This window comes from Myotis daubentonii, chromosome 12 (assembly GCF_963259705.1).
Source record: "Myotis daubentonii chromosome 12, mMyoDau2.1, whole genome shotgun sequence".
NCBI lineage: Eukaryota > Metazoa > Chordata > Mammalia > Chiroptera > Vespertilionidae > Myotis > Myotis daubentonii.
In genome coordinates, this window is record NC_081851.1 from 22,328,164 (window position 1) to 22,339,898 (window position 11,735).

The 11,735-nt window shown below is 50.6% G+C and overlaps 1 protein-coding gene across 1 annotated transcript; it reads right to left on the reverse strand.

Annotated features, from left to right (window-relative positions):
• Nucleotides 1-1,363: 1,363 nt before the first annotated feature.
• Nucleotides 1,364-5,154, reverse strand: LOC132213932 (speedy protein E4A-like). The gene is made up of 6 exons (XM_059660804.1): nt 5,109-5,154; nt 4,547-4,735; nt 2,922-2,980; nt 2,607-2,692; nt 2,006-2,180; nt 1,364-1,396 (listed from the first exon to the last, which is right to left on the reverse strand). Exons 1-6 carry the CDS (start codon nt 5,152-5,154, stop codon nt 1,364-1,366), a joined length of 588 nt encoding a protein of 195 aa, XP_059516787.1.
• Nucleotides 5,155-11,735: the final 6,581 nt, after the last annotated feature.

Below are 11,735 nucleotides of genomic sequence, written 5' to 3' on the forward strand. Positions count from 1 at the left end.
TCTCACCATCCCAGCCTTTTCAGAGCCATGGCAATGGAAGAGCTGGACAACACCCCGCTCTCTAGGGCTTTGGCCCAGAAGTGGCCACGTCACTTCCAGTCATAGTCTGTTGGCAGGAAGTAGGCATGCTGCTTCACCTCATGTACCTACTCCTCCACTTGTCGTGCTATTTCTACAATGCCAGAGGATACAATGGTACACAGTCTCTCCCTTTTATTCCCGCTCTTTTATCAGCCTCAGATGGACACACCAATAAGTAGGCTCCAGTGTCCGTTAGTCCTGTGGCTGAAATTTCACCATTGGACAAGACTGCTGTGCAGGTTGTCAGGAGAGGCTTCCAGCACAGCTGTCCCCGTGCTGATGGTGTAGAGTGGGTGGGCCGCCTCCTCTCTCTTGTGTTTCTCCACTCCCATCTCCTCTTTCCTCACTGTCTTCCAGTCATGTTTTGGCCTCCCCCGTCAGGTTCTTCCTCCTCGGTAGTCCATCCCTTCTTCCTCTGCAGGTCCTTAGTCTTCACAGAGGTGCCTGCTCCAGCCTCTCGGTTCCCTTGGGTGCCCCTCCAACTGCTGCCGACCCTCCGGGACATCTGGGGTTAGGGACCTTTGCTGGCTGACACCTACCGGGGGGTCGTGGGCCACTGTGCACGGCTGCTGTGCTTTGTGCTCCCTGCATCGTCCCTCCTGCAGTTCTGAGGAAGCTGGAGGCCCCCTGTTGTTGCCACCTGGAGCCTGGGAAGGAGGCGGCAGCTTCCATATCTGGAAGGGGGAGAAGGGGCGGGAGCTATAAGAAAAGCAAGAAAGTGAGACCAGAGCAGAGGGGAAGGCAAACCCTACCACAGGCTGCACGTTGGGAAGCTTGGAAAATCAGCGTCGCCTCCTGCTCCTATAAATGACCAGACCCCAGCGGGGCCCCCTTACCTCTGTTTGCTTCTTCTTTTTATTGCGCTAAAAATGCTGTTTACTTAGAATTTTAAGATTCCTGACATACAGTAGTTCTTGGTCCTCAATAAAAAGCCTGTGGATGAATTAAACTTTGTGGTTTATGTCAGAGCACTGGCCTGCCTTCCTTCCCCAAGGCCAGTAAGGCTCTAGCACTCCTGTTGTGCAGCGTGGCTCCCACACCTGGTTATTCCAGCACCACTTCTGCCCAGGGAAAGGGTTTCCCCACTTCAAGTAAGAACAAATGTAAAACCGAAATTTAAACCAAGGAGAACACATTCTCCAAAGAGTGATGATAGAGGAGGCCGTTCTCTATAAATGTGTTGTCTTGTGTTCTCACAGCTCATGGTGCACCTGCTTCCTCTCCCCAGCAATCTTGTTTTCTCAGAGCCCAGAGCCCTGGAGCCCCGTCCCTGTCCCTGACCTCATTCAGGGCGCAGCTTGGGCGCTCGCTTCACCTGGGAGGAACACAAGCGGCAATGCAGTGCCGGAGCCCATCTTCTCCTTCCTCCCAGAGTCTCCATGGTTAGAGCCCCTTTCCAGAAAGGGTGACCTCAGTGTTCTCTTGTGTTTATGTTCAAAACTTTCAAGGCAGATAAAAACCCTGCAGGGGTTTTCATTACTTAGATCAGCATTTCTAAGACTTCTTAAAAGAAAACAATTAATATGCAAATTGGGGCTTGTGTTGCATAGTACATGATTCCACAGTCCATTCATTTGGAATATTTTGATGTAAACACAGGTACTTTTCCTACCATAGGAGTTCTCAGAGCACTGAGGAAGGCAGTAGCTTCCTCCTCAGGCCGCCAGCCCAGCTGAGGTGACTATAGGACACAGAGGTGGGGCTGTCTGACTCTGCAGAGCCCAGCCTCCGCCTGCACTCACCCGACCATCAGCAGCCCCCTGCTCACTCCCTGGGAGATTAGGGGATACACTGGCGACCCCGACCCCAGACCCAGTGATGTGGATTCTGGGCCTGGATCTGAAAGAGAAGCAAAGGGAGTGAGCACCTGGAGGAAGGGCCCAGCCCAGCACCCCAGGTGGCCCGGCCCTCCCGAGGGCCACACCTCCTCACATAGCTCTTGGGTGACCCAGGCCTGGTGCCCCATCGCATGGAAGAACTTCACCTTCAGACCCAGGAACTCCCTGTAGAGCTCCAGCCAGTGCTTCCTGCCCAGCAGGAACTGGAATATGCTGCACTTGGCGGTGGGGTTGTCCTCCTCCATGTCGGAGGCGATGTAGCTGCCACAGGGGAAGAGGGAACCTTATATGGGCCCAGTGACGACTTCCAGCCTCGGCACACAGGGTGCCGGGGCAGTTTGTCCAGGAGAGAGGCTCTGGGGGAGCTCTCTCTGTAGGGGGGCTGGGTCTAGGGGCAGCAGGACTGTCCTCAATGCAAGCCTGACGGGTCTCTGCTGGGCTTAGCCCAGGCCAGGCTCCTAGCTCCCATTTCCCTCATGTCTTCCCTCAGTGCATGACTCATCTCTGGGCAGCAAGTGTGGTTCCTGGCTACTTTCCTTATCCCAGGACCTTACTCGTGGCCTGCCTTCTTCATAGCCAAGGGGAACCCCCTCTTGAGACTGTCAGGACATGGGCAGTGGAACTGGGGGAGTCTGTGGGGTGGGAGTATTGGACAGAACTGGGGACAGTTTCCAAGGAGGCACTCACAGGGCCAGGAAGAAGTGGATCTTGTTGTAGAGATGCCCGGGCAGCCCGACACGGCCAAAGTACTCCACCACCATGGACAGCAGGTACTGTGGGCACAGCGCTGTGAGGGAGGACGCTCGGGGGACGGCCGAGGGTCTCAGGGCCCTCGGACGGGGGGTTGGGATGAGCTGAGGGGAGGCCTGGGGAAGAGATGGCACCAAAAGCAGGTCTTTCCAGGGATGCTCCTGCCCAGGCAGGGATCCTACTCTGCACCGGCCCCCCATAGTCTGGTGACTGCAGACCCCTCAGTCCTTCATCATTCTGTGCTGCCGATACCTTGTCAGACACTTTGAGGAAAATGTCAGCTTCCAGGAAGCTCTGGATAACGGGGTCCTCTGCAAAGGAAGGGAGAGGGATGAGAGCTCGGAGCAGCCTGCTGGAAGAAGTGAGCATGGCTGTGGGACATTTCAGAGGGGAGGGGGACCCAGAACCTCCCGCCCTCTGGTGGCAGTGAGGGCTGTGAGCCTTAGAAGAAACAGCTGCTGCTCCTTCCACTGAAACACGCAGAGTGAGTTTCAACTGGGGCGTGGGTTTTGCGATTTTTACTTAATTACACATGGGAAGCGGTGTGTTTGCTGCATGTGACTCGGCTCTCAAAGTTAAACATTTGCCTTAAGTCAAAGGCTTGGTTGTGGCTTTGGAACTTCATCGTGCTGTGACTGCTGCCCCATCGGTAAGAGAGCACCTGTGTGGGGTAGAGAGTTGGCAGCATCCTGCCTCCCTTTCCTGGTCTCCCTCGCCCTTCCAGACAGCGACCTGGCAGGGGAATTGCAGGCTCATCTGGGATTAGACTTGTTTCCTGGAGGTGCCATTTTCCAGGGGAGACCTGAGGATGATGGGTCCTCTCTGACCTTCCCTGGGCACTGCCCAGGCCCAGGGCTACGACATTGCCCAGCCGGGAGGTTGGGGTAAGAGGCCACTAGCCCTCCCTGCCCCACTCCAACAGCACTTTCTGTGCAGGTGAAATTGTCTGTGTCTGCTGTCCATTGTGGCAGCCATTCGCCAGGTGCAGCTACTGAGTGCTTGGAGTGTGGCTAGTGACACTGGGGACCTGAACTTCAACAGTTTGCTTAATTCATGTGGAATTACATTGAAAAAGCTACCTGTGGTTCATGGCTGTATTGGACAATGCTTAGTGTGTCCCTAAGTCCTGACTCTGGTCTTGACGTCACCTTCAGACGCACCTTCCCTGAGCTAAGTACCCCGTTCTCGAAGCTCTCCCACCCTTGTTCATGCCCCATCTCCAGGCGTCATTGCCTTTTAACAAATGTCCTGTTCTGCATGTGTCATTGGCTGAGAGCATCTTATTTCTGCCCACCTGGTTTTTCTCGTCTCCTCTCTGAGCATAAAGCCAGCAAGTTCTAGTTTGCCTTTCATCCCTGTCTCTCAAATCCTAACTAGAGGGAAAAGTGCACTTCAGTGAGCAGTATGGTTTGTCCTAAAATGTCTTTTAAAAAATACATATATAATTTTACTGGTTTCAGATAGAGAGAGAGAAAGAAATGTCAATGATTACCGAGAATTATTGATCAGCTGCTACCGGCCTACTGGAGATCAAGCCCGCAACCTGGGCATGTGGCCTGACCAGAAATCGAACCCTGGCCTCTGGTTCATAGGTCGACCCTCAACCACTGAGCCATACCAGCTGGGCTGAAATGTCTTAACAATTGAACACTCAGCAGGGAGCCTCTTAGCCCTCCCTCCAAGAACTTGACTGTGAGAGGAAAACCTGTCAGCACCACAGTAGAACCAGGGTCGCTCTACTTCGATGCCACTTGGATGCCTCACAGCTGAGAGCTGGTGTTGGGGACCTGGGGGAGGTTGAAGTATGACCCAGAGCCACCGTCCTCCTCAGTTCAGTGTAGGAGGGCCCTGTGCACTCCATAGCTCTGAGCACACACCCAGGAGTCGGTAGAAGGCTTCTTGGTCCTCAGAGCGGTAACTGGATCTTCTTCTCTTTATCCAGAGTTTTGTTCCCTCGAAGTAGTTGATAGTCCATCTGGTTTTCTGCCCCCTCTTCCAGGTCATCAGCTTAAAGAAGGTTTTTGAGGAAGCCAAACTGGAGGCCAAGGAGCCATTCTCCTGGCTAGCTGCAGGAACAAAAGACCCTGTGAGCATGGACCCGGGCTACTGCAGGCCCTGTGTCCTTCTCAGCTCCCCCTGAAGACTGGACCTAGCCTCCTGAGGACAAGATGACAAGAAGTTACTTAGCAGTAACTGATGCTCCGTGCAAGGCCAGGGAAGCAGAGGGATGCCTCGGGACACATACTCGCCTTGGCATACAGAAACCTTTGGTTCTGGCCCCTCGTCCCCCTGGTTCTGTGCTTAGGGATGGCCTCTGTAGAGGCAGAACTGGAGGCCAGAGAGCTCCTATTCCACAGAGCTGCAGGGAGAGGAGGGACTGTGGACTCATGGAGGCGGGGGGCGGGGGGACCCACCTGGGAAATACTGGGCTCCTCCCACCTTGAGGGTTGCCTTTGACATCTGAAAGGATGAGAAGACTGACCATCCTTCCCTTTGCACTTGTCTATAGAGAAGCGTAGGAATTGAGTTATTATTTACCTTCCTCTTCCATGGGAATGCTGCTGCTGTCCTGTGTCTCTTCGCATGAATCCTGTCCGGAGGACGTCTCTGTGGAGATGAGTGAGAGATTCTGTACTCAGATGTCCTTTATAGTGACCAAATGAACAAGATCCTGACCTCCCTGTCTCGCCCGCAGACCCATACTCATGAGGGTTGGGGACGATGCTCCCACACTTTCATTCAGAGGCCAGGGGGAGGGGCGAATGACCGCACACCTGCCTGCCCTTCCATGCACAGCCTTTTCTTTGACGCTTCTTGGCTTGGAGAGTCTGGGGCAGCGGACATGGAGCTCAGAGGGATCCTGTCTTCATTTATAAACCAATTGACGGTTCCCCACCTGTTTCTGAGCAGGCTGATTCTGCTTAACCTCCTTTTGAAACCTAATTATAATTAAAATGGCAGTAAGCATAGCTTACAGTTGCTAATTGCTTATTGAACTTAAGATATTGGTCAGTGCACTAAGAATTACCTGATTCAATCCTTGTAATGCTCTGTGAGGGAAGGTGTATGACTAACTTGATTTACAGGGGAGGAACCGATGACTTGTCTAGGATGTGCTCCTTGACCATGGTGGAACACTTTGGATTTGGGATTAGAACTCATGTCTGACTGGTGCTCAAGGGGAGAATGGCTAGTGGCCGGGACAGTTGAGGCACAGACATATTTCTATTAGGGTCAAGCTGGATGACCTTCCATACTTATATTTCTGTCATCAGCTCTACCTAAATGTCCTTGTGAACCACTATAGAATCATGGGCAATCAATCCTGGCAAAAATAGGACCAGAGTGGCCATGCCTGTTTAAAAGACCCTTGAGGCTGATTGAGACAGTGCCTCCTGCCCGCCTCCAGAAGGCCAGTGCCACGCACTCCATCCGAGGACCACGCTCCTCCTGACTGGTGGGGGGCTCCTGCTCCTACCACAGTCCTGGCGCCCGAGGCTCAAGGCAGCCCCCGACTGCCGATTTGCTCTCCTGTTTCCACTTCCTTCTCCCTTTTGCCCACCTCTTATTCTATTATCTCTTCCCTCAAATTTGAGACCTGTTGTTATTCCTATTGCATCCCAGTCACTCCTCTGGAGACTCACAAGGGCTCCCATCCACCTCTCTTGGAACTTCTTAGAGTGAGTTCAGTATCCACTAGTATCCAGTTCCGTCTAGTGCAGGAATGACTGCCGCCCACCTTGTGTGAGCACTTCGTGGCTCTCTCAAGATCTCACACGTACTCAGAGTGTAGCCTCAGAACAGTGTGAAAAAGTGCTGGCCATAGCCAAGCCTTTGGGATCAAATGGCTTCCAACATTCCAGGGCCTTGCCAGGGTCACAATGACCTCACGCCATTCCACCAGGTGGCGCTCTGGTATGTCAGTCACTCAAGGAGAAGCCATGGGTGTTGGGAGTTAGTGTCTCAGCCTGAACATCTGCTCACCTCCTGTTATCCCAACTTTACCTCCACTTTGAAACTCATCTCGTGTTAATGACTCCAAATGAAAGTGATACATCCATGTATCAAAAAATGGAGAAAATACAAAATAAGTTACTCAGGTAATTTCATTTGTGTTTAGCTATGAGCATATTAAGATTAAGATTTTTCTAACATATATTTATTTTTTATTTATTTGTTGTTAATACTCACTCAAGGATATTTTTTCATTGACTTTTAGGGAGAGTGGAAGAGAGAGGGAAAGACAGAGAAACATCCATGTGAGAGAAACACATTGATTGGTTGCCTCCTGCCTGAGCCCCAACTAGGGCCTGGGCCGGGGAGGAGCCTGCAACCAGCCTCTTGATGGGAATTGAACCTGGGACCCTTTGGTCCACAGGCCGATGCTCTATCCACTGAGCCAAACCAACCAGGACAAAAATTATCTTTATATTTTGAGATAATTATAGATTCAATGCAGTTTTAAGAAATAATACAGAGAGATTCCATGTGACTTTCACCAAATTTCCCCAGTGGTACAAACTTCCAGAACTGTATAGCAAGTGTCACAACAGGAAATCGGCCCTGTACAATCCATTGGCCTTATTCAGGTATCCCCAGTGTTACATGCACTTTGCTTGTTTAGTGTGTATTTAGATCTATGATTTTATCATGTGTACCACCCGTGTGACCGTCACCAAGATGCGGAACAGTCAGGATACTACTCTTTTATAGTATTCCCTCAACCCTTGGGAACCACTCATATCTGCTCTATCTTCATTTTCTAATTTCAAAAATATTATATAAATAGAAACAGTCTATAGTTTTCTGAGGTTGGCTTTTCATCCTTAGCATAGTTCCCTTGAGAATCACTCAGTTGTTGCATACATGAACAGTTTATTCTTCTTATTGCTTTGTAGTACTCCATAGCCCTATGGCAAGGTGCATCGTTTTGTAAGAATCCACCATACTCTTCCATCATTTTACATATCCACCAGCAATGATGAGCTCCTCAGTCTCTCTACATCATCGCCAGCATTCGGTGTTATCACTAGTTTTTATTTTAGCCACGAGGTGGTTTTAATTGGCATTTCCATGGTAGATAATGATGGCGAACACCTTTCCATGTGCATATTTGCCTTCCCTTTGGTGAAATGTCTGTTCATGCATGTCTTTTCTGATTCAATTGTTTCCTTTTTTATTATTGGGTTTTGAGAGCTTTTTATATACTTAGATACAAGTAAGATATGTGATTTGCAAATATTTTCTACCTGTCTATAGTTTGTCTTTTGCCCTCTTCACAGAGCAAAAGTTTTACATTTTGATGAGATCCAGTTTATCACTTTTTCTTTTTTAGAATGTGTTTTTGGTGTTAGTCTGAGTACTTCACCTAGATCCCAAAGATTTGTTATATGTTTAGTTTCTAAAAGTTTAAAATTTTATATTTAGTTTTACATTTTGCATGATCTACTTTGAGTTAATTGTGTGAAGTTTGTGTGGGTGTGAGGTTTAGCTCAGGTTGGAGTTTTTGACTTAGATGTTCTATTGCTTCAGCACTATTTGTTGAAAAGGCAATCTTTTCTCCATTGAATTTTCTCCAAATATTTCTGCATATTTGTCAGATTCTTCTTCTGGGCCCTCCACTATGTCCCAATGACCTATATTTCTATCCTTCCACCAAGACCACGTTGTCCCAATGACTGTAGCTGTAGAGTAAGCCTTCACATTGGATAAGGTATTGTTCTTTTTCAAAATTGTTCAAGCTATTCTAGGTCCTATGCCTTTCCTTATAAATTTAACAATAAAATTATCCCTGTATGTAAAAATATTTTCTTATATTCTGAAAGGAATTGCATTGTCTTTAGATTAATTTGGGAAGTGCAGTAATCTGTGCTAGTGAAATATATTTAGCCTGGTAAAGATAAGATTTTTTGGAAATTAAAGAAGTACTTTTAAAATATTTGAGGATCAGCCACATGGAGAAGCTGCTAAATTAAACTTGGTGGGGAGATGGTATAAGGTTCTGATTTTCTAGCTCAGCAGAAAAATTTTAAAAAATTACTATTATTGTATTATAAGAACTTTCAAATATCCAGTAAAGTTGAAATAATTGTACAATAAGCACCTGTATACATAGGACCTAGACTCTACAATGACTATCTATATATATAAAGAGCCAGGGTCTGTAACATCCAAAATGACCAAATGGACGTCCAAATACCAGAAGTCAGTCCTGCAGCCATGGCGACCCAGCACTGACTGCTGCCGCTGCGGGTGCAGCTACCCAGCACTGACTGTCAAAGGGGGCTGCGGATCAGGCCCAGAGAGAGGCCTGGAGAGAGAAGCAGGGTCTGATCCAGAGCCTCCATGGCAGCTGTTGATCAGCCCTTGCCTCTCTCTTTCTCTCCAGGCCTCGCCAGCAGTGCTGGGGCTACTGATCAACCCCACCTCTCTGATCAGGTCTGGAGATAGGCCCGGAGACGCTGACTGGCATAGAAACTGACCAATCAGAACCAAATTTGGGTGAACTGCGAGGAGCCAATGGCTGCCTAGGAGGCGGAGCTTTTGATGCTGACTGGAATAGAAACCAACCAATCAGAACCTAATCTAGATGAACTGCGAAGGTAGAACCTAAGGTGGGGGATGAGGAGGAGTTTTAAGGGCAACAGCTGTTTGGTGTAAGGTATAAGAAAGCAGTTCAATTTTTTAATGACCAGTTTAGCAGTATAGTGCATATGGCTGGCTATCAATCCTCCTGGGTGTGAAATGGTCTCTCATTGAGTTTTGACTTTCATTTCCCTGATGGCTAGTGGTAGAGTGTTTATTGACAATTTGTATATCTCCTTTGGAGAAATGTCTATTCAGATCCTTTGACCATTTTATCTTATCCTATACTAATAAAAGAGAAAAATGGTAATTGGCGTACAACCGATACCTTTTTCATTGGCTAATCAGCAAGATACGCAAATTAACTGTCAGCCAAGATGGCGGCTGGCAGCCAGGCAGCTGAGAACAGGAGGCTTGGTTGCCCCAGCGATGGAGAAAGTCAAGGATCCCCGCAGCTGCAGAGCTCTGAGCTCCTGAAGCAACAACTCCAAAAGATACAATGTTTTAATTATAGAAGCTAAAAGATGGCGGTTAATTTGCATACTCAGGCTCCAAGCAGAGCGAAGCCAAACAGCCCTGAAGCAGCAGGGCAGAGAGGCCTCAGGGCCTGGGATCAGCAGAGTCGAGAGGCCTCCCGGCCCGAGATCAGCGGATCCGAGAGGCCTCCCGGCCCCAGTGATCAGCGGAGCCGAGAGGCCTCCCAGCCCCGGTGATCAGCGGAGTCGGAGGCCCCGCGATCAGCGGAGCCCAGAGGCCTCCCGGCCCCAGTGATCAGCGGATCCGAGAGGCCTCCCGGCCCCGGTGATCAGCGGAGTCCAGAGGCCTCCCGGCCCCGTGATCAGCGGAGACGGAGGCCCCGCGATCAGCGGAGCAGAGAGGCCTCCCGGCCCCAGTGATCAGCGGAGCCGAGAGGCCTCCCGGCCCCGGTGATCAGCGGAGCCGAGAGGCCTCCTGGCCCCGGTGATCAGCGGAGCCGAGAGGCCTCCCGGCCCCGGTGTTCAGCGGAGTCCAGAGGCCTCCCGGCCTGGTGATCAGCGGAGTCCAGAGGCCCCGCGATCAGCGGAGCCGAGAGGCCTCCCGGCCCGAGATCAGCGGATCCGAGAGGCCTCCCGGCCCCAGTGATCAGCGGAGCCGAGAGGCCTCCCGGCCCCGGTGATCAGCGGAGCCGAGAGGCCTCCCGGCCCCGGTGATCAGCGGAGCAGAGAGGCCTCCCGCCCCGGTGATCAGCGGAGCCGAGAGGCCTCCGGGCCAGGGATCAGGGGAGCCGAGAGGCGTCCTGGCCCTGGGATCAGCGGAGCAGTGAGGCTTCCCAGCACCGGGATCAGTGTGACAGGGTGCAGAGCCCCAACCCTCTGATCGGCCCTGCTCTGTGCATGACAGGAGTGGCGCTGCAACCTCCCTATGGACCCTGCCTTGAGTGTGACAGGGGGTGGTGCCCCAACCCCCCAATGGGCCCTACCCTGAGCATGACTGAGGGTGGCATCGCAACCTCCCAATCCGCCCTGCTCTGTGCATGACAGGAGGCGGGGCCCCAACTCCCCAATGGGCCCTGCTCTGAGCCCGACCAGGGGTTACACCTATGATTAGGCCTGCCCTCTGCCACCCGGGAGCAGGCCTAAACCAGCAGGTCCTTATCTCCTGATGGGTCCCAGACTGTGAGAGGGCACAGGCCAGGCTGAGGGACCTCCTCTCCCAACCCCGAGTGCACAAATTTTTGTGCACCGGGCCTCTAGTTCTTTTATAAAATATATTTAAAATATGTTTTTATTGATTTGAAAGAGAGGGAGGAAGAGGGAGAGAGAGATAGAAATGATTGGCTGCCTCCTGCACGCTCCCAACTGGGGACTGAGCCTGCAACCCAGGCATGTACCTTGACCGGGAATCAAACTGGTGATCTCTTGGTACATTGGTTGGCACTCAACCACTGAGCAACACTTGCCAGGCTATTTTATTCTTTTAATCCTCACCTGGGGATATGCTTTTAATGATTTTAGAGAGAAAAAAGGGAGAGGGAGAGAGAGAAAAGCATGGATGTGAGAGAGAAACATCTATCAGTTGCCTACTGTACATACCCCAACCAGGGACCACAACCTGGGTATGAACCCATGACCTTTCAGTGCATGGGACAACGCTTCAACTAAGTGAGCTACACGGGTCAGGGCTCCTTTGACCATTTTAAAATTAGGTAATTTGTCTTTTCATGATTGAATCATAATTGTGCTTTATATATTCTAGATATAATTTCTTTATCAGATATATGATTTGCAAATATTTTCTGTCACACACACACACACACACATACATACATACACACATACATACACACATACTATAGGCCCAGTGCATGAAATTCATGCACAGGGCGGGTGCAGGGAGGAATCCCTCAGCCCGGCCTGCACTCTCTCCAATCCAGGATCCCTTGCGCAATTTGGTACCACTGGCTCCTAACTGCTCATCTGCCTGCCAGCCTGAACCCCCTAA